Below are 20,699 nucleotides of genomic sequence, written 5' to 3'. Positions count from 1 at the left end.
GTGTGTATTGTAAGTAAATTATCAATATATATACTGATACATTATTTAGTGAACAAATTTGATGACTCAAAATATTATTGCTTAGCTAAATTTTTTTTTTTTTACATGCTATCGATAGTATTAATTTACAATATCTCATGCATGGATATTGACCAGTATTGACAATATGTTGATCAAACAACCTCAACCCTAAAAACCAAAAGAAAACTCTCTCTCTCTCTCTCATGCACAAGTCAAAACCCCTTAACAGCTACAAACTACACCCATTTCATGCACAGGCCTATATAAATATATAAACCCTTTAGTCTCTCATCACTTATTCTCCTCTCTCTCTCTCATTTCTCTCTCTATCTCTCTCTGGTGCAAGTGTAGTTTGCATCACCTAGCAAGTTAGCGCCACCATATAACACCACCAAAAACCACCATGGATCAAAACCAAAACACATCATCACGAGAAAGTAAAGAGAAAAGATCCGAGTTCTTCATCAACGACCACATTGACATCCTCGTCGAAATCCTCAAACGCCTCGATGGCCCCTCCCTTGGCGTCGCCGCCTGCGTCTGCCGCCTCTGGTCCACCGTCGCCCGCAACGACTCCCTCTGGGAGCATCTATGCTTCCGCCACGTCTCATCTCCCCCTCCTTCCTCCGTGAAACCTGTCGTCGTTGCCCTCGGCGGCTACAAGAAGCTCTACATGGTCTGCGTACGCCCTGTTCTGAGTCGACTCAGCGACTCGGACATGGTCAGAAGAGTCTGGACTCGGCACGAGGTTCAGCTCTCTCTGTCTCTGTTCTGCGTTGATTACTACGAGAGAAGCGGGAGGCTCGGCGGCGGTGGTGGCGGGGATGCATCCGCATCTTCTCTCATGTTCCTCTGCAACACCGTAAATGTGTGATTCGTTGACTTTAGAGCACTTTTGACTGTAGTGGGTCCCGGTGAGAGTAACAGTAGTATACATATCGATTTTATTTATAAAAAAATGATGATTTTTTATATTTTTACTACTAGGGTTACTAAATAATTGTGACGATTTATTATTTTGGAGGGGAAAAAGGTAAGAAGGTAGAACCAACTTATTTATTTCATTTTATTTTTTAATTTCTTAATTTTTGACATCGGCAGTACCTAATTCCTATGTTTAATAATAAGTTTCTTGTAATTTTATTATAACAAATTGTTATATTTGCTTCTGATTTATTTTTAAATAAACTGGGACTCAGAATCTTTGGGAGCCTAAGCACGTCTAGACAAAAAAAGTGGGTAGTGCCAAAATTTAGTGGATCCTCTTTTCCTTTTGTTTCTATTGGCAAGCAGATTCCCAAACAAATGCACTCCAAATGAAAACGATTGTTCTTTATTTTATTTTATTTATGATACTTTATCAAATATTAAGTCATTTGAGTCAACACAGTAGTAAGAGTAAGTAGAGCGATAAGTAAGAATATATATTTAGAGTTCGAAACCGTCCAATACAATCGCAAAAACCCTAGTTGTGCAACGGCATGCTAGAAAGTGCTGAAGTCCCTTTGACTTGAAAAGACAAGCTTGTGAGAAGACGTTATGTTCAGCATGGTAGGCCACAAAGAACCAATTCTTCTCCCTAGCAAATTAGCAACTGGGCATTGTTGATCAGTTGTTTTAGAGTCTGTGTCCGTTGTAAAGTGAGATATGGGCCACAAAACGGGTGATTGAGACTGAACAAGCCTAATCTACTGGGTGGTCCAACAAATATGTGATCATTGACTCATGATGTTTCATTTTCTCTACTTTAACACCCTTCTCACTCCAATTTCCGACCAGCCCTCCTTTACCTCATTTCCAAATCCCTAGATGGCTTAATGCATTTAAATCTGCTAGTCATGGGCGAGTCATGTCGGGTTCGTAGTAGTGTGATCGTAACACTGTCATGTTTGTAGAGAAAGACGTAGGCTATAAATCGAATGACCAACAAGTTAATCAGTAAAATAATATTAGATTTTCTATTGTGTAAACTTTATTAACTAGGCAGCAAAAGCTTAGGAACTAAGGAATTGAAGAGCATAAAATTTAGATAGAGAAAGTATAAAAGCTGGTTTTCATTTCTGTGGTGATTAGTTACAATTGTTGGCCTTCTTGCTATTTATAATAGCTGAGTAATCTTAACAGCTAAGCAAGCTTCTAACTAACACAAGCTATAGGATCTTGACACATGTACCATCAAGATCACTACACCTGTTCATTTATAGATTTACACCTAATAAACTTCTAGTAATTAATAAACATATAATCACATGACAATCTCAAAGTAGTTTGGAATTCTCAACTCGAGTTTGAATTTCTACGGACGCATTTTTTTAGAGATATCGGTTTTGCTTTGGCGTACTATTTGACCTGAATGGCCAAAAGAATGCACATCATTAAACTGTTGATGTGCTTCTCAATATTAGATATAGTTCTCGATGTTAAATAGTCGGACTAGCCAAAGCCCACATATCAAGTGATTTGACCCTTGAAATTTGATCAAACGGCAAAAAACAGAAAAGTTAGTAAAAACTTTTAAAAGTTATAATAATTTTTAGCCGTTGGATCAAATTTCAAAGGTCCAAATCACTTGATCTGTGGCCTTTGGAGTAAGAGATTCGGAGAGGATCTCTTTCTGGTGGTGGAAAGGGATCTTCTATGGATTTCTTCCACCAAGTTCACCAAGGGCACAAATCCAGACCTTTAAAATTTGATCCAACGGTTAAAGTTATTATCATTTTTAAAGTGGATTTCTGTTTGTAATCATTGGATCAAATTCTAAAATTCCAGATTTGTGGTCTTGATAGACTGGGTGGAAAGGGATCCGCTCCGGTGGTGGGTAGGTAGAAGATAGAATATATCATTTTGAAAGGTTGGGTATCTGTCCTAAAAGATTTCAATTTAATACCAGACAAAATTCATGGGGCAAAAGAAGAAGAATAAATATCAATTGAAAAAAAAAAAGGAAAAAGAAAAAAGCACCTGACAAACTGTGGTGTGGTGTAGTCCCATCCGTAGTATAAATAAATTTTGCTTTAGGATATAATCTTTTTTTATTTTATTTTTATTTTTTTTGTAATGATAAGACTTTATTAGATTAAATATTAGATTATTAGTCATTGATGGTGTTCAAAATTACGTCATTATGCAAAAATTCAATATATTTCTACCACTGTGATAAAGAGTGACTTGCAATTTTGATCTAGAATATTGGTAACTACTATTGTGGAATTACAGTCAAGACCTCTACTCAATTCATGCGTACTAACTCATTTTCAATAATTCACTATTGAATTTTTACATTTTTACTATATTAAGGTAACCCAAGAGAGAGAGAGAGTCAAAATTATTGTTATTTGTAGTAGAATTCCAATTTTGACCCAACATGTAAGGTAAAGGTATGGATGTTGAAGTAGAAAATGTCACATCCACAAAAGGGTTCAGCAAATATGAATTAGTAACACTATTCTTTAAAACAATCTTGACCAAATATAATTAGGAGATGAAATTTTCTGCATTCAAAATGAGTGTGATTTTTATGTTGTTCAAATTAATATCTGAAGTGTATTTATAAACTTAACTTTTCTTAATTTTATTGTCATAAATTTAATACATATCAAATATCAATTGGTGTAACAGATATGTCACACCAATTTTGGATGCAAAAATTTTGATCTCACCAAAGAGCCAAGTAAAGAAAGAATCATATATGAATTATCACGTCAACGTTACAAAGAGCTACTTGATATGCTAACTAACATGATATGTGTTAGCTAGTCTAAAAGAAGAAAAAAAAAACATGATATGTGATAGCTGTGGATGCTATCGATGACAAATGAAACTCCAACAATGGAATGTGGTTGGGCATTTCTCCGTTTCAATACACCAAAAGTAATTACAATAAACTAAATGTCGTTAGGGTCCAAAAAAATTTCGCTTAGAAGCCCGATTAGCTCAATCATTATATATTCATAGCAAACAAAGCTAAATTCATGCGTAGAGTGAAAAAAAATAAATCAACCAAAATTGTTCTTGAAATTATCATAACTCTTTTTTGGTTTTTGAGATTTGAAATCAATAGAAATGATCCATAAATTTGTTCACCATTAATCATTTTAGTCCTCAATGAAAAATCTCAATTAAAGAAGGATAAAATGCCGAAATTTTTTGTCAAATCATTTTAGCTAATGATTTACTAAATTGAGGGTATTTTTGCCATTTTAGTCCTTACTTAACACAATTTTTCACAAATAACCAAAATAATTGATGGTGGACAAACTCATGGACTACTTCTAGGAGGAGGGGAGTTCGGCTAAGTCATACAATAGGCAACCTAATTTGGTATTGAATTCGTTATCCACGAGATTCGAACGTAAGACCTCTCACTCATAAGTGAAAGAGAAATATTACCATATCGTAGTACTAAATAGCAAAAAAAGGGAAGACTTTAACAAAACAAAAAGAACAGAGAAAACCAAGGTATTGTCCAATTAGGATTTTGAGGAATTCCCCCGTTTATAAATTGAAGCCTTCAGCACGCTTTAAATGGGGGGATGAACCAAGCAGAGCAAGCAATATTAAAGTGCTGGAAAACCCTAAATCATGAGATTTAGCATTTCTTTCCTTCTGACCTTTGTCATAAGCCTCCCTTACCCTTTACATTACCCTCCATTAGAAACCCTAATTAGCCACTTCAAAACCAGCAACCATCAACAATATCTCTCTCACATCAATTTAGTGGGCCTTCAACTCCCACACCACGCATCACTCAAGCAAATTATAATTTGTTGTTATAATTATTCAATTATTGTTAATGAGAGTTGTTGAATTATCTAGAATATCTCCTAAGACACGCTTTTCTTTCAAGGTATCTCAGGGCCTGATGCCGAAAACGAACTAGAGGAGTTAAGCATCTTAAACCCCAAGTTCTGCTTGATCAAAAGGTCCTCAACAAATATTCATGGCTTTTTTTTTTTTTTTTGTGGGATTAGGGAAGTCATGAATTAGGAAGAGAGAGAACGAATGGTTAAGAATTGATATGATTCTTGATTTTAAGTATTTGATAACAGATTTTACTGTGTAACACACATTTGTTTAAAATGCAAGGAAGTCAAGAACCAGAATAATCCAAATATCTCGTTCCCTGTAAGTAAACAACGTTGTAACAATACTTGGTATTCTATGATTGAGGTTGAAAGTAATTTTGACAAAAACCACCAAGGCGAAGCTAAACAACATACGCCAACCGAATATATTTGATCTATATCACCACCGACTATGGATTGAAGCATCAATTAGAGAATGAGGTTAAATTGTTAGTTGTGAGGAGGTAAATAGATGGAAGTCGAATATGCCCCAAGGTGCATAGGTATCATTATTTTTTGTCAATGTGGTAAAATGTATATACGTTCTAACACTTGATTAACATAGTAGTTAAAATTCAAAATTTTGAGATTTTTTTGGTTATTTAGTACTACACATACAATGACGAATATCAACAACTTTACACAATTTTCATAGGAATAATATTATTCACACACTTATTTTTATTTTTTACACACCCTTATTAATTTTTAGCCGTTGACTTTCTTCAATCATAATTCAACGATCGAAAATTGAGATGGGTCTGCGGAAAATAAAACTGCTTGTGTGGAAAAATTATTCTTGTCATGCAAAATCATTTATCAGGGATTTTAATCAAATGAAGCCATTACCAAATCTCAGCCAAATAAGTTGATTAAACAATTAGCTTAATCCAAAGTCTACTTCTTCTGCCCACTACCAAACACTCCTCAAATCCAACGGAAAAAAGTAACGCCCATAACGCACGGCAGCGCAAAATAGCAACCCCACCATTAAATACTATTAACACACTGTTTACTCTCACTCGAAATTAAAAAAAAAATTCAAACCATTTTATTACCAAAAATAAATCCTGTCCAAATCTCCGGCACCTATATCGACGGAATCGCCAATTCCCCGCCGTCAATCGCCGCATTCGGCCATCCCAGCCCCAAATCCGCCTACCCAAACACCCGATTTCGCATCACAAACCCTAAAAAATAGAAATTTTACTGTTTGGTAAACTTTCTTTGCACTTTAGGGTTATTAAAAATGAGTTTCTCTAGTGATTTGTGCTTTCGATACGGTGAGATTTGCAATTAGCTGAGCTTTCCTGATTTTGCTTGAGCTTCCAAGTACACGTGGCGATCTGGGTTTTCTTCACCTTCATTCAGCTCAAATTTCAGTGAGTCAATTTTTTTTACTGTTTGCTTTGATTTTGTGCTGAATTTTTAATCTGGGTTAATAATATACTGGATTTTGGATTTCGATAGCTGTGCATGTCTGAAAAGCTGTGTAATTTAGTGGAATTTGTGGCTGGATTTGGAAAATTGAGCTGATGTGCATGCTTGTTAGTGGGTTTGAAGGGCTAGATTCTTCTGTTTTGGTACCTGGCTTAAGGGTGTTTGGCTGCCGAGAAAAAACTGAGGAAAATGAAGGAAAATTTAATCTTGATTTTATTGCATTTATGTTACATGGATCGTAATTTTGTTGTTTGTGAAAAAAGGTCAAATCTTGACAATTATAAGCCGTTTTGGTAATTGGGTTAGTGTTGAATTGATTGGCATTGCTTCTTGGTTGATATTTTTTATTTGAGACGAAAACGGTAGCTTTATTGATGAAAAAACTTAATTCGAACGCAAATCTTGGTTGAGATTTGAACTTGAATTTTGTTTTAGTTTGGTAAATGATTTCTGCATTATTTTTTCCTAAATGATTCTGCATTTATGGTTATTAATAAGTCTTAATTAGAGAAATTTGAATGGCTTAGCCAGTCACAGTGCTAATAGAAAAAATATTGACGTTTGATACTCATAAAGATTCTTACTTTATCTTTTGCAGGAATGAAAATGTGGTTACATATGAGAATTCAGCTATTTCTACAGTTAAGCATAGTGTGGTGGTCGTAGATTCTGTTTCGAGATTTTTGGTTTTTAAGTGATCTCTATTCCTCCATGGAAGTTAACATAGAGGAGGCTCTTAAAGTGAAGGAGACCGCTGAGAAGCGATTTTTTGAGAAAGATTTCACAGGTGCTCTCGCTTATGCAGTAAAAGCTAAATCACTGTACCCGGAACTTGAGGGCATATCTCATATGCTAGCCACGTTTGAAGTTTATGTTGCTTCTGAGGCAAAATATTATAGTGAAATGGATCATTATAAAATTCTTGGACTGAAGCCTTCTGCAAGTAAAGATGCAGTCAAGAAGCAGTACAAAAAGATGGCTGTGTTGCTCCACCCTGATAAGAACAAATGCGTGGGAGCTGATGGGGCTTTCAAACTTGTTTCTGAAGCAGTTACTGTGTTGTCCGACACTGCCAAGAGAAGGTTGTACGATCTTCAGAGAAACAAACAATTGGCAGCTACAGGTAATCAGCCCAATTTGTCTTCAGTTCACGCTGGTGGGGTTCAAGGTTTCAACAATTGTTCAAGTTCATCAGTATCTCATAGTAGACTTGACACTTTCTGGACCGTCTGCACTTCTTGCAAGGTTCAGTATGAGTATCTCCGTAAGTATGTGAACAAAAGACTTTCATGTAAAAACTGCCGAGGCATTTTCATTGCTGTGGAATCTGGGGCAGCCCCAGCAAATGGTTCTTTTCCTTATACTCCTTGTCCTTGGCCTTATGTGCCTAGTAATGGGTATGGGAATCATGGATTTGATGGGGTTACATATGTTCCAAGCAAGGGTACCTTTTTCCCAGGAAACGGGGTCTCAGGTTTTCATTCTGGACATGGGTATGAATATACTTCAAATATGTCGTTTCAGTGGAACTCGTATTCCGGAACCTCAGCTGGTGTTGCAGCTCTTCATGGGTCATCGGCTATATCCCCTGATGCTGTTTATCAGTCAAATGGAAATGTTAAGAAAGCTAGAGAGAAGGTGAAATCAAGAGTGAATGGAAAACGTTCTGTTACAAATGTTGTGGCTAAAGCGGATCTGACCGTGCCTGCTAGCTGTAATCAGCCACCTGAATCTAAGAGCAATGGACGGGATAAGAGAAGGAAACTTACTGTGGGAGCAAGTTTTAGAAATGGGCTCGATGAAAAAGTATCAAAATCTGCTTTAGAAGCAAAACTAGCCAATGGAAATGGGAGTATTGGAAGTGATCAGAAAATTCTTAGTTCAGGGGAACTTCCAACTAGACGTTGCTCCATGGCACCGGCTTTTGATACGAAGAAGTTGTTGCTTGAAAAGGCAAGAACCGAAATTTTGAAGAAATTGGCCGAGTTTAAGTTGGCATCAGAAGCAGCAGCTGCTGTAAAGAACACAAAAAGAGAGGCTGAAGTGCGTCAACCAGAAGTTGCACAAGCACAGAAATTAGAGATAAAGAATACTGAGCCTCTCTGCATAACTGTCCCCGACCCTGACTTCCATGATTTTGATAAAGATAGGTCAGAGGAATCTTTCAAGCCAAAGCAAATTTGGGCTTTGTATGATGAAGAAGATGGTATGCCTCGCCTGTACTGTCTGATTCGTGAAGTGGTTTCGGTAAAACCATTCAAGTTAGTCATTACTTACTTGGGCTCTAAAACTGATAGTGAATTCGGGTCCGTGAACTGGCTAGATTGTGGGTTTACCAAATCCTGTGGAAATTTTAGGGCACGGAATCTTGATGTCATTGAGCATGTTAACATTTTCTCTCATGTTTTGAGCCGGGAGAAAGCAGCCAGAGGAGGCTGTGTTCGGATATACCCCAGAAGCGGAGACATTTGGGCTATGTATCGAAACTGGTCAAAAAATTGGGACAGATCAACTCCAGCTGAAGTGAGGCACCAGTACATAATGGTGGAAGTTCTTGATGATTACTCCGAAGATCTTGGTGTCTGTGTATCCCCCCTTGTGAAACTGGCTGGATTCAAGACAGTATACCAAAGCAATACGGACAAAGCGGCCATCCAATGGATTCCAAAAAGAGAGATGCTACGCTTCTCGCACCAGGTGCCATCATGGTTACTCAAGGGAGAAGAGAGTAACCTGCCCGGTAAGTGCTGGGATCTTGATCCAGCAGCAACCCCTGACGAGCTTCTTCACGCTGCGGTGGAAACCGAAGCTTAAGCAAAACATGCTAAAACCAGGGAAGCAGGAGTTACTTGGGAGTTGTTCGTTGTAGCATTCTTCAGACAAAATGTAGGTTTTAACTGTACAAATATGTCACCCTTTGGCAAGTGGCCAGAGCAACATAAACCTCAAATGATTTTAGGGGTGCTATGTTTACCCAGTAAAAACTTGTGACAACAGTTTCAGAGTCTAATGACTGATTTGTTTTACATGATTACGCTCATAGTTGTTTTGTGACTTGTCCAGGAGAGTTGTAACACCTTATTCAGGACAGATTGGGAAATCAACAGTTATTTAATTGGGCAATTTTTACTTTTAATCTGAATTCTTGCTAACTGAGATGAGTCTACCTCTTCTCTCGCCTTCATTATATTTGCATCTCCACCATTTTCAGCTATGGAGTCCAAGTTCAAGTCTTCTTCCGGAGTTACAATGCTTACAACCCACATTGAGTTCATGGCAGAGACGCACTAAGGTCTTGGTAATCAATTGGGTAAGTTTGCTTTCCATTTGCTCACTCCAAACAGTGAATAAAGCAATCCTAACCCTCCCACACCCTCCCCAGATGAGATCTCACCTTCTTTCTCTATTTCACCTCCACTTAATGATTTATAACCATTGAATCATCCACCACTTCAAGCTCTTGCAACTCAATGCCCTATCGCAGAATCCCTACACGGATCCCGTCGGCCAGCCTAGTCATTCACCTCCTCCGCCGCAAGACCCCCTCACCCGCCGAACGGTGGATGATTCAGTGGTTAGATGCCCGAGATCAAAAAATCTCAATCGTTCACATAGAATCATGCGGCTGATATCACTCTTCTTCTTATCTCTCATTTTCACGTCTTCATCTCCACCATTTTCTCAGAGTCCACCGCACTCCACCATTTTCACAGCCACGATTGTCGTCGTCGATGGGGGAGATTATGAGAAATTGGTCTAGCGAGATAAACGACGACGATCCATGCAGGTGAAAAAAAGGTCTTGCGATGGCTAAGAGCTTGAATTTTTGTAGGATCGCCATGGATGAGTCGTTGGTTTGCAAAATTTGCAGTGGGTGATTCAATGGTTAGGAATCATTAAGTGGTGGTGGTGGAGTGGAGAGAGAATGTGAGATCTGATCTGGGAACGTGGGAGGATTATGATTGTTTTATACACTATTTGGCGTTAGCAAATAGAAAACAAACTTACCAAATTGATTACCAAGACTGTAACACTTCATCTCCGCCATGAACTCGATCAGGGTTATAAGCATTGTAACCCCATAAGAAGCAGAGCCAACTTGAACTTGTATAAAATTCACTCAGACTCTGAACGACTCAGATTATTTGATCCGAATAGTCTGCATGCAGAGAATTTGGACAAGATCCTGATCCCAATTTCACAACTATCAAAAAAAAAGAAAAACAAGAATTGAAACGACTGTGTTTTGAGACATAGACTCTAGGGTTGGTTTGGGTTAGGATCCCGAACCAAAACCCAAAGACCGAATCCCAAACCAATCATCCTCACCACCAGAATCAATGAATGTGGAAGTGGAGAGAGAATGTGAGATCTGATCTGGGAACGTGGAAGGATTATGTTGTTTTATTCACTATTTGGCGTTGGCAAATAGAAAACAAACTTGCCAAATTGATTACCAAGACTGTAACACTTCATCTCTGCCATGAACTCAATCTTGGTTATAAGCATTGTAACCCCATAGGAAGCAGAGCCAACTTGAACTTGTATAAAATTCACTCAGACTCAGACACCATAGCCAAAAAGCTAAAAATGGTAGAGATGCAGATGTAATGAAGGAGAGACAAGAGGAAGAGTGATCTTAGCCGCATTTATTTTACGTGAACGACTGTGATTATTTGATCCAAATGGTCTGCATGGTTAGAATTTGGACAAGATCCTGATCCCAATTTCACAACTATCAAAAGAAAAGAGAAAAAAAAAAAAAAAAAAAAGAATTGAAAACGACTATGTTTTGGAACATAGACTCTAGGGTGGGTTGGGTTAGGATCCCGAACCAAAACCCAAAGACCGAATCCCAAACCAATCACCCTCACCACCAGAATCAATGTTCAATTCAAAATCAAAGGCAAGGAAGATGTGGGACTTGATCATGGACAACACCGAAGCTCTGAATTGCGTCATATCACGCAGAGCACCACCTTGATGTTCTTAATTTTTCAAGCCACCAACCGCGCCACACCCAACCCATCCTTGTCCCTTGAGAGCTTGTTCTGGAAGTTCAGGGTCTGAACCGAATCTAGAATCAGGAACCTCTAAGAGACGATTTGGTGAGAAGTAAGTAACTTGGCCACGACGTAACATCTCTTGGCGACAATTGAGCACTAGAAAGATATGAGGAGGGGTTGGGGTTTTTGGAGGGAGAAGAGGTTGTTGGACTTGTCTTCAAAGGTTGAGAGAGAGCTAAGAGTATGAGGGGTCTGTGAGGAAGTGAGGTACGAACGATTGAGATTTTTTTTTATTTGAAAAAGGGACAACTGGTGGCAAGTCATGATTATCCATCATTTTTTAGCACAAAGATGCTATGAGGAATTTCACTCTACCTGTGGCTACAGTCAATCAGACTCACTAACTTGGAGCATCGAACCCAGAACTTCCCGCATTTATTTATTTATTGGAGAGTAGCAATATTCACCCTTACTACTATGCCACTTGATGTGGTTATGAACGTTAAGATTCAATGTCAACCTAATCTAATAACTATTGTTAATTCAGCTATATATAAAATCATATTAAAATATTAATCGGTTCGGTTCAGGATTACCAACCAAAAGGATATAGGATCCCAAATCCTGCACCGAACTTTTTGGGATCGGGCATCGAATGGTTCGGGACATTTTCGGTTCGGCTTCAGGTTATTTTCGGTTCGGGTTGGGAACTTCGGTATTCTATTCCACTCCTCTAGACTAACAAGTCCACATCTTTCCACAACCACCGCCTGAAAGTGAGTGAGAGGCACTGAAAGAGAAGCCAGCAACAGAAGAAGAATCAAACCCAACAATGGATCCTCAAGTGTGGCACAAAGTAGCCGCCCTCTCTGGTATCTACCCTTGTAATTTTTTTCTGAAATTACAGTCACTGTGAAATCGCGTATGTAACTGCATGTATATATGTATGTATAAATTTGTATCAGATCAGTCTCCTTTTATCAAATTATTCAAATCTGATAAAACCCAATTCGTGAATTTGATTGGAAAACAGGAATGGCAGCTCTTGGGTTGGGTACATATGGCGCCCATGGCTTCAAACCCAAAAACCCAACTTACAAAGAGGTTCATCATCTGTTTTAATTTTTAATCTTTGCCCATTTGATTTTATCTCATATGTTTCATGGTTTATCTGAAAGTTTTAAGTTTTCTGGGATTTAATTACGTTGCAAATTATGGGTAGGTTTGGCACACAGCTTCTCTCTACCATTTGGTTCACACGGCAGCTCTTCTTGCTGCCCCTATCACCAAGAACCCCACCATTGTGAGTTAAAATGTTTAGATCTTTATCAACTTACATTGCGTTGAATTCAAACCGTGATCTGAAGGTCTGAATCGTGACATTTGGGCATGTGTGATGTTTGCTCAACTTCGTATTATGTGATGTTTGTTAATCAGTTACTCGTCTGCAAATTCGTATGTGAGTACATATGCTAATTTCATCTTTTTTTGGCAGTTTGGAGGCCTTTTGACTACTGGTATACTCGCATTTTCCGGGACGTAAGTGTCATTCTTCTGCACTTTCTTTTTTGTTCAATCACATGGTTTAATTTGTTTTCGTGTTAAAAGATCCATTCACGATTTGAGTTTCTTTGCAAAATGAAGCTAGTTGAATCTGAATTTTTTAGTAAGAGCACTTACATTGTTATTTGTTAGGATGCAATTGAGATCACAGAACTAGCCTATGGTTAATATCACTTCCAATGAAGTTGCCCTTTTTGTATGATTTATGCAAGAGTTCGAATCATTTTAGTTTGTCGGTATGGCATAACCTATACCCTATGAGTTACAGGGGTTCTAGACGGATAAATGTATTAAACTGTTAATTGGCACAGTTACGGTACATGCATATTGCAATTCTAACAATCTGTAGGGTGTCGATATTTCGCTTCTGGACTCCACAAGTCCTTGTTTGCTAGGTTCTCAAGGCTTGGCATTTGGCAAACTGTACATTGAGGCTATTGCCTTGAGTACGGAGTCTATGCATCATTCTGGGGGACCTTTTCCGGCTGTTTTCTCTGAGGAAACAATATTCATGGAAGTTCTTACACTGTATTCACATTCTTAGAGGTTAATGCTGGTTGAAATGATGTGATTTTTGCAGGTGTTATACTGTGGCATTACTCGAAGATAGAAAGTACTCTACGTTGGCCCCTTTCGGTGGCTTTGCTTTCATCGCTGCTTGGGGCAGCTTGCTATTTTAAGAACTCCAACTGCTATGGATCCCTGTACAACTTATGTTGTTGGATTCACAATCTATGATGGTCCTGCACATAGATCCGAATGCACCTTACTTGAATTTCAAAGTTGCCCTAGAAGGCTAGGACTAAGTAATTGCCCAATGATGCATCATGTATATCAATGTACGGATTGTGCTACTCGGTGGTATTTTATGTTCTTTTGCATGTACGTGTATAATTCTTTCCATTTATTGGTATATGCAAATTAGATAATTCGTAGGTTTTAAGCCTAAAATCCACGCAAAATGGTATCGTGACAGCATCTCAGGTCAATCACGCTCTGTCATGCATTATAATTTTTCAAACAATAGCACCTCTGTTGCATGAAAGTACCTAAAAGAAAACCCCTTGCTAGTTTCTTTCATTTTACTGTATGGTTTCTACTCTACAGTAATTTTGTAGCTTTCGTCACGTAGATTGACAAATTTTATATCCATATATATGTTCAAACACATAAATTTTTTCGTTGAGGAAAAAAAAAAAAGAAGATAAAGCACCTTATGTTTTGTAACGTCGGGCCAGTGGTGTGCACAATTTTCTGCTCCATTTTCCCAATTTACAGAAAGCTTTGGAAGAACAAAGTAGAAGATGAGAAGCAGATCGAGCAAAAAGTAGAGGGTTGGACGAAGTGCCGTAACTGCTTTCTTGTTCACTAACAAATTCTCTGATTTCCCCAATCTGGTAGTTTCAATGTCATTGTTTCCCCATAAATCATGTGACAAAATAATCAGTGCCACCCAAAATACTTGATTTGTCTTGGCTTACCTTATGGACCACCTTCGGAATTTAATGTGCCAAGTCACGAACATCCTTGTTTTCGTGAAAATCTATCTTGTAGCGGGATGTATATCCTCAATTCCCTACAGTAGGCATCGCGTAACATAGTGACGAGTACTATAAGAAAACGAGGACATATTTTGGTTGCATGCAAAAATCTTTACTTGTTGCGACCGATGAATTGGATATTCGTGGAAGGGAGATTCGAGCACATAACATCAAGTGTAACGATGAACACTCCATTTGATTTACAGGCGACATGTCAAGGAAAAGCCAATTTTGGAAGTTACCCACTCTAGGGTGCTCCGGTGTATGAAATACACCAAGTTTTGAACTGTTAGATATTGATTTTTGTGTTTTGACCAAATATCTAATGGTTAAAAGGTTCGACATATCTCATACTCTGGAGCACCATAAAAAATCCCCTCATTTTCATTGTAAAGAGGAGGTGATATGCTATCACTTGCAAGTTGCAACTACACATCTTTTCACATCCTTGAAATTTTGTTTCACATGGGATTTATAAGCAATTTTGGAGTTTAGAGATTTATGAATATTAGCTGTATATTACATGAAAATATCAAATTTACAGCTCAATATCTTTTGGTGCCCTAGCTCAACAATGAAGGGTCATATAACTATAGGGTCCTACAAATCTCAAACAAATCAAAACCAGGTCCCATTTCTGTCTTTAAACCAGAAAGAAAGAGAACGGTGCAATCGCATTTATCAAGCACCACATTCCTCCACTTTTAGGACATGCAATTTTAAAACCCTAATCTCTCGTTAAAAAAGCTTAATGATCATTAACAAAAGCTTAATTTCCCAATAAACTCCATTGCTTTACAACAACTACACCAAGACAGAGATGTTTCTTTTGAAGAAAAAGGTTATACTAATTGCAGGAAAAACAAAATGATGCAAGAACCGTTAAGCTCAAAAATACCATAATATATAATTAATTACGCCACCTTTTGATTCCTTTAATTATGGGTATAAACATGGCCTACCCTTCACCCCAAACAAAATTAAATTATGAACAATTTTTTTAATATATATTGTACCTCTACAGTGTGGTTAACCTTTGTGTGTAGAGTGTGGTTAATCTTTGTGTAAGGTTAAAGTATCAACAATATCAACATCGACAACATATCTATATTTTAAAAATGTGTGATTAAACCGCACTGTAGAAATGTTCTATATGTATAAATCTCATCATCCATATAGTGCATGGAATTTTGAAACATATGTAGTGACGTAAATAGAAACTTTGTATAAATTATTAGAATTTGTTTATGCCGCAGAGATCTCTACACCTTTTCTTCTTTACTCTGCATACATGCATATCTTTACTACTACTTTCTTCTTCTTCAAGTAAACCAAACTATATCTCAGTCACTTCTAAAAACCCACCTCTTCCTTGCTGCATCCTCTGTGATTATACTAAAACAAGAAAGAAAAAGCTTTAAAAACTTGTCACAAATTAGCTTTTCTGTCTTTTCTTCTTTGCGATCTCCTTCGCCCAGTGTAACATTGGGGAAGAACATAACTTGTCTACTGTATCTCTCTCTTCTTCTTCTTCAGTTGGTATGAACTCTCTCTACTTAGCTGATGGACCGATGAAGTTGAGGTAAAAATGAAATGAAAGTAGAAGAAGATGAAGGCCTCTCCTGCTGTATCGAAACCAATTAGACTTAGTCTATGAATCCAGTCCTCTACCTCTCTATAATTTACTGTTTGTTTGAATCCCCTATGTAACTGTTGATATACCACTCGCCATTTGAGTCGCGAATGGGCTCTCTGGAAGGTTAATTCCTTGACTGCTGCATGGTACATGAAACCAAGTATAAACGGGAAAGAGAATGTTCAGAAAATAATCGAGATGAAAAAGAAATTGGTAAAAGTACTATGAGTTCAATGTGAACAAGCAACGGTGTGTGTACCTATCTTGATCTTTGCAATTAGTGTTAATGCGACTGATTTTGTCATCACTGGTGGAACCATTATTCAAAACATCCAGAAAACAATCAAATTCCATGGTGGATGGGAACTCAGCTTGCTTTACATGGGCTACAGTGCCACCCAAAAAATATTAGCTCGAAAATGTGCAAAAGGAAACAAGAAATAAGCTTTGCGAAGTTGCATTTGATATACCTTCTGGATGCTTCAAGTCATCTATCGAGTAGCCACAATAGAAATTATGGGACAACGGCTTAACTGCTAGATGCATCTCCGAGAGACGCGTTCTCTCCAGTTCGAGTGCTTGCTCATTTTCCTCTATGAACTGCTTCCTTAGAAATCTTGCGCTATCACAAACTCTGGGCACTGTTGTAAACGCCAACTAGATTATATTAGTTAATGGGTTATTTCATAAAATAGATAGTTATTGCATTTATCTGAAGAATTTGCCTACTTGCTTGAAGCTCCGAATCTCCATCCATTAAATGTGAATTGTAGCACATGGAATGCTGCATCTTATCCGAAAACTTCCTGCACGATGACATAAATTTCAAAAGTCTAAATACTAGCAGAAAACCATAGAGGAGACGACATGGAACACATAAGCAGATAATTCAGATATTAACATAACCACTTCCAAAATATTTGAGAGCAGGAAGCTAGGCTGCATTAATGGAAACCAACTACAATTAGCACCCTCCTGCTGTAAAAATGTATATGAAGAAGGGTCTTATACAATACGATGCATCAGTCACGCTATAACGCAAAAAAAAGGAATAAAATCAGAGGCTAAGTTCAATGGAGACCACAACAACGTCAAGACTTACATAACTGTAACTATGAGTAGATATAAAGATCAGAGATGTTCATTGGTTTGGAAGTACAGACGATAATTTGAACAAATAAAAATGTTTTACCTGTCAACAAGCCTAGGCTTTTCCCTGTAAGGTTTCACTAGCACACGAGCCCCGCATACAAAATGAGGATTTCCTTTTGACAAAATCTGCCTCACCGTCTCTGCATAAACAAAGGTGACAAAACCAAACATCCTCTTTTGTTGACATGGGATGCGTACATCTTGAACTAGCCCATATTTGCTACAAAATACAGATAAAACTAAAAATCGATCAAATGTTTGTACACCAATATTCAAAGTAAAAGTGAATTCAAATGAACAGTTCCTTAAGAAAGTGAAAGGGAGAATTTCTTTGGTCGCATTACTTGAAGTAGTTGGAAACATCTTGCTCCGTGAAATTACTCTCGGCTGGAAAGGTAAGATATATCTGTCGAGAACCAGCAATACTCCCACCGGGTTCAGTTTTCTCACCAGTATATTTTGGGATATCTTCTGCCAATATAACTGAGTGCTGTCCGTGAGGCCTGCAGAACCACTCGAGTCAAGCACTTCTAGCAAGCAAAAAATGATGTAAAAAAAACTTTAGCAATTAACAAATAGTTACCTGTCAATAAGGCGAATGCTGTTCTTCAATCGAGCAAGAAGCTTTGTCAGGCTGTAGCCAGCTTTACCATGTCTCTGGCTCTCTGTGAGGTATCCCTCGGCTTGAAGAGTCGTCCCATATTTCTCATGGTACCTCATTGGCAAAGAGGCAATTGATATCGGGAACCCTCTCCTAGATTTCAAAAGCTCAATTATTTCCATCTCTAGCTTTTCAAGGGAGCCAGGGGAGACAGCGTGATCATCATTTGAAAGCTCATTCGAGTTTTGGCTCAAAAACTGAGAAAAGCTTTCTGGCATGGGATGGCCATGGAAGTACCGGCAGTTGCTTCCATGCTTACAGAACCCCTTATTGAAGTAATGGCAAACCTTAACAGGAAATTCAGGCAAGCTTGGAGACCTTCGAGTGGTTCTCATACGCAATGCAGGTTCATGATAACAGTAATTGCTTGAAAACTCGGGCAGAAACTGCATTCGATTTTGGAGTCGATAATTTTCAATCACTGAATCTGAGTACCCTGATGAAGCAAACTCTACGGCTTGCAGTGGTTGCTGATCATCAGACAGTTCCCTATATGGATTTGCTGCCCCAATGGTTGCGGGAGATGAAACCAGTCGTGGACTGTAAGGGGTGAATTGTAAAGGCAGGTCGGAAACAGGACCTTGGTTCATCTGAGGTGAGATTGGAGCAGACACTGCCAGTTTGCATAACCCGATCTCAGCTTTCGCTTTGTTAATCAGAGACTGGATCAAATTATCAGGGCTGAAAGCTAGTCGGATCATGTCACGCTCGCCATGGTCTTGCAACAGAAGATAACCGATAATCTTGGACACATTTTCAGGCTCTATCTTCTGGATCCTATTGTACACAACTTTCGTGGACTCAGAAAAATCCATCTCAGCTTGCAACACTGCACGAGACAAGTACAATACAAGCCTACATTGTTAAAAAGGCCGAAAATGCGCAAACAGATAGGAATAACAGCTCAGATTAACGCATATAGAAAATTAGTCATTAATCCAAATATGCCCCAAAAATAATTCATGCATGGATGAAAGAAGATATCGGTTTCTTCGTCACCATACACCATAAAATGATGCAAATCTAGTGAAACAAAGAACCGAGTCTAGGAGTAGATTCATGTAATCTCCAAGCAGCATTCCAAAACCCTATTTCGGGTAAGAAACCTCTTATTAAGTGAGACCAATAAAAAGGTAATCTAGCTGGTTCAAGTCAGCCATAAGCAACTTCTATATCTGTTAGTCACCGTATTCAGTCACCAAAATTGCCCCTGCCATCCATTTATACCAACAAAACACGAAAATATCAACCTCAAATTTGAAAAGAGGACACATTGCAGGATACATTTCAACAGAAAATGAGGATGGTGAATTGAACCCAAGAAAATCAGTACCAAAAAGGAACGTTTATTTCTCCAATTAGCAGCAGACGTATTATTATTATTATTAACCACGGAGCCTGGATTTAAAAAAGGCAGTAAATTCTTTTCCTGACCAATTCTAGTATTTTCCCTCAATTTTTTTCTCTTAAAAAGCATGAAGGAGAAGAAAGTGAAGGTTTTAACTTTTGGAAGAACAAAACTCCAGTGTTCATGACTTTTGTTCAGATATGATTTCCAGCCAGGAGAGAACCCAACCATTTCAATTTTATTCTAAAAAAGAAAGAATAAAAAATAGGCAAAAATTATAAAACTCAAGTAAAAACCAACATATTTAAAATAAAATAAAATAAAAAACACAACCATTTATTCACATCATTTCCTGAACAAAGAAATGTCCCCAGACTAATATTTTACCACACCCTTTGCCTGCATCAAAATTTTCAGAAACATCAAAACCATAAAAGAAGTTGAAGCAACACAAAAATAAATAATAAAAAAAATTACAGGATTTAAGTTGGTAGCAATTTTTTTTTTTCATTTTATTTTGATAGGCAGTTATAGAAAAACCCAAGTCAAAAGGCCAAAACTTTGGCCATGATTAAGCATAAAAATGGAGCAAAAACAGCAAGAAATGGTAAGTATGCAGCCATTAATAAGCAAAAAAAAAAAAAAAAATCTAAACAAACAAACCTACCAAATCTTTAGAGAAGAAGATGAAACCACCAAAGTCAAAGGAACCACCACCAATAATCCACCTGCTCCTCCATAGCAGCCGTAGATTAATTGATTCTTCTGCACACTCCGTCCTCCTCCTCCTCTCTCTCTCTCCTCTCTTTCTCTCTCTAGGTGGAGTTTTTTTTTGCTATTTTATCTTCTTCTTCTGCTATTATATTCCAATTCTTCTCTGAAACAGAAAGGACACATTCTGAAGAAAAGCAAAATGACGGAAAGGATAGAAGAGAGGGCTTTTAGAGAGAGAGAGAGAGAACGCGCCTTGTCTTTAGTTCAAAATCAACACACTATGTAAATAGATACACAAAACAGCATAACAAATAAACAATCTTCAAAAAAACACATGAAAAACTACAATTTCATTTTTTGAAATCCTTATAAATAAAAAAACTAAAAACTGGGTTTAATTCAATCGAGTTGAATTATAATATTTTCAAATGTTTAAATTATTTAAGCACCACCCTCTCCACTCTACTCTACTCTCTCTTACTGTTTCTCACTCTTACCTAAATTCTCAATGGTGTCTTCTTCTCTGTTCTGCTGAATAATTTTTTAAAAAATTATATATTTAATTTTTAAAAAATTACAGGGTGTAGTGTAACTTGTCGTTACAGAAATTTGCGGAAATTTATGGAAAATGAGCCTGGATTTTCGAAACAGCATCCACCTGAAATCCCAAAATTGTCCTCCAGTACATATTCAGTTAATTTTTTTAATTTTGCTTCCTCAGCAAATTTTTAAGAAAATATGGATGTGCCAGTAGACCCACGTAGGACCCCCTA

The 20,699-nt window shown here is 37.7% G+C and overlaps 4 protein-coding genes across 8 annotated transcripts; 3 read left to right on the top strand and 1 right to left on the bottom strand.

The window, feature by feature from the left end:
- The first annotated feature begins 285 nt into the window (after positions 1–285).
- LOC137709506 (F-box protein SNE) lies at positions 286–1,174 on the top strand. The gene has a single exon (XM_068448592.2). It carries the CDS (start codon positions 425–427, stop codon positions 893–895), a length of 471 nt encoding a protein of 156 aa, XP_068304693.1. The 5' UTR covers positions 286–424; the 3' UTR covers positions 896–1,174.
- Positions 1,175–5,713: 4,539 nt separating this feature from the next.
- Positions 5,714–9,428, top strand: LOC137707962 (uncharacterized). The gene is made up of 2 exons (XM_068446913.2): positions 5,714–6,247; positions 6,904–9,428. Exon 2 carries the CDS (start codon positions 7,017–7,019, stop codon positions 9,117–9,119), a length of 2,103 nt encoding a protein of 700 aa, XP_068303014.2. The 5' UTR covers positions 5,714–6,247; positions 6,904–7,016; the 3' UTR covers positions 9,120–9,428.
- A 2,466-nt stretch (positions 9,429–11,894) lies between these two features.
- On the top strand, positions 11,895–13,759 carry LOC137708523 (uncharacterized). The gene is made up of 5 exons (XM_068447619.2): positions 11,895–12,183; positions 12,345–12,415; positions 12,534–12,614; positions 12,807–12,850; positions 13,455–13,759. Exons 1-5 carry the CDS (start codon positions 12,144–12,146, stop codon positions 13,552–13,554), a joined length of 336 nt encoding a protein of 111 aa, XP_068303720.1. The 5' UTR covers positions 11,895–12,143; the 3' UTR covers positions 13,555–13,759.
- Positions 13,760–15,620: 1,861 nt separating this feature from the next.
- LOC137709144 (zinc finger CCCH domain-containing protein 18) lies at positions 15,621–20,456 on the bottom strand. 5 transcript variants are annotated; one of them, XM_088689853.1, is made up of 9 exons: positions 19,880–20,011; positions 19,557–19,611; positions 17,787–18,693; positions 17,548–17,706; positions 17,244–17,423; positions 16,781–16,857; positions 16,522–16,692; positions 16,311–16,437; positions 15,621–16,190 (listed from the first exon to the last, which is right to left on the bottom strand). In XM_088689853.1, the coding sequence occupies exons 3-9, from the start codon at positions 18,677–18,679 to the stop codon at positions 16,118–16,120; spliced, it is 1,680 nt and encodes a 559-aa protein (XP_088545979.1). In that variant the 5' UTR covers positions 18,680–18,693; positions 19,557–19,611; positions 19,880–20,011; the 3' UTR covers positions 15,621–16,117. The 5 variants fall into 5 exon arrangements, with proteins under 5 accessions (XP_088545979.1, XP_088545980.1, XP_088545978.1 ...); XM_088689854.1 differs by lacking the exon at positions 19,557–19,611 and having other exon boundaries at positions 17,787–19,074; positions 19,880–20,456; XM_088689852.1 differs by lacking the exon at positions 19,557–19,611 and having other exon boundaries at positions 19,880–20,456.
- Between the last annotated feature and the right edge of the window lie 243 nt (positions 20,457–20,699).

This window comes from Pyrus communis, chromosome 17 (genome assembly GCF_041283825.1).
Source record: "Pyrus communis isolate YQ-2024b chromosome 17, ASM4128382v1, whole genome shotgun sequence".
Taxonomy (NCBI): Eukaryota; Viridiplantae; Streptophyta; class Magnoliopsida; order Rosales; family Rosaceae; genus Pyrus; species Pyrus communis.
The sequence above is the reverse complement of the archived record's forward strand: the minus strand, read 5'-3'. Positions and strand labels throughout refer to the sequence as shown.

Coding starts and splice junctions, on each gene's coding strand:
- LOC137709506 (XM_068448592.2), top strand. CDS start 425: ATGGATCAAAACCAAAACACATCATCACGAGAAAGTAAAGAGAAAAGA.
- LOC137707962 (XM_068446913.2), top strand. CDS start 7,017: ATGGAAGTTAACATAGAGGAGGCTCTTAAAGTGAAGGAGACCGCTGAG.
- LOC137708523 (XM_068447619.2), top strand. CDS start 12,144: ATGGATCCTCAAGTGTGGCACAAAGTAGCCGCCCTCTCTG. Junction 12,416..12,533: donor AAAACCCAACTTACAAAGAG/GTTCATCATCTG, acceptor AATTATGGGTAG/GTTTGGCACACAGCTTCTCT. Junction 12,615..12,806: donor TCACCAAGAACCCCACCATT/GTGAGTTAAAAT, acceptor TTTTTTTGGCAG/TTTGGAGGCCTTTTGACTAC.
- LOC137709144 (XM_088689854.1), bottom strand. CDS start 18,679: ATGGATTTTTCTGAGTCCACGAAAGTTGTGTACAATAGGATCCAGAAG. Junction 17,707..17,786: donor AGCATTCGCCTTATTGACAG/GTAACTATTTGT, acceptor GTGGTTCTGCAG/GCCTCACGGACAGCACTCAG. Junction 16,191..16,310: donor AATTGCAAAGATCAAGATAG/GTACACACACCG, acceptor TGTACCATGCAG/CAGTCAAGGAATTAACCTTC.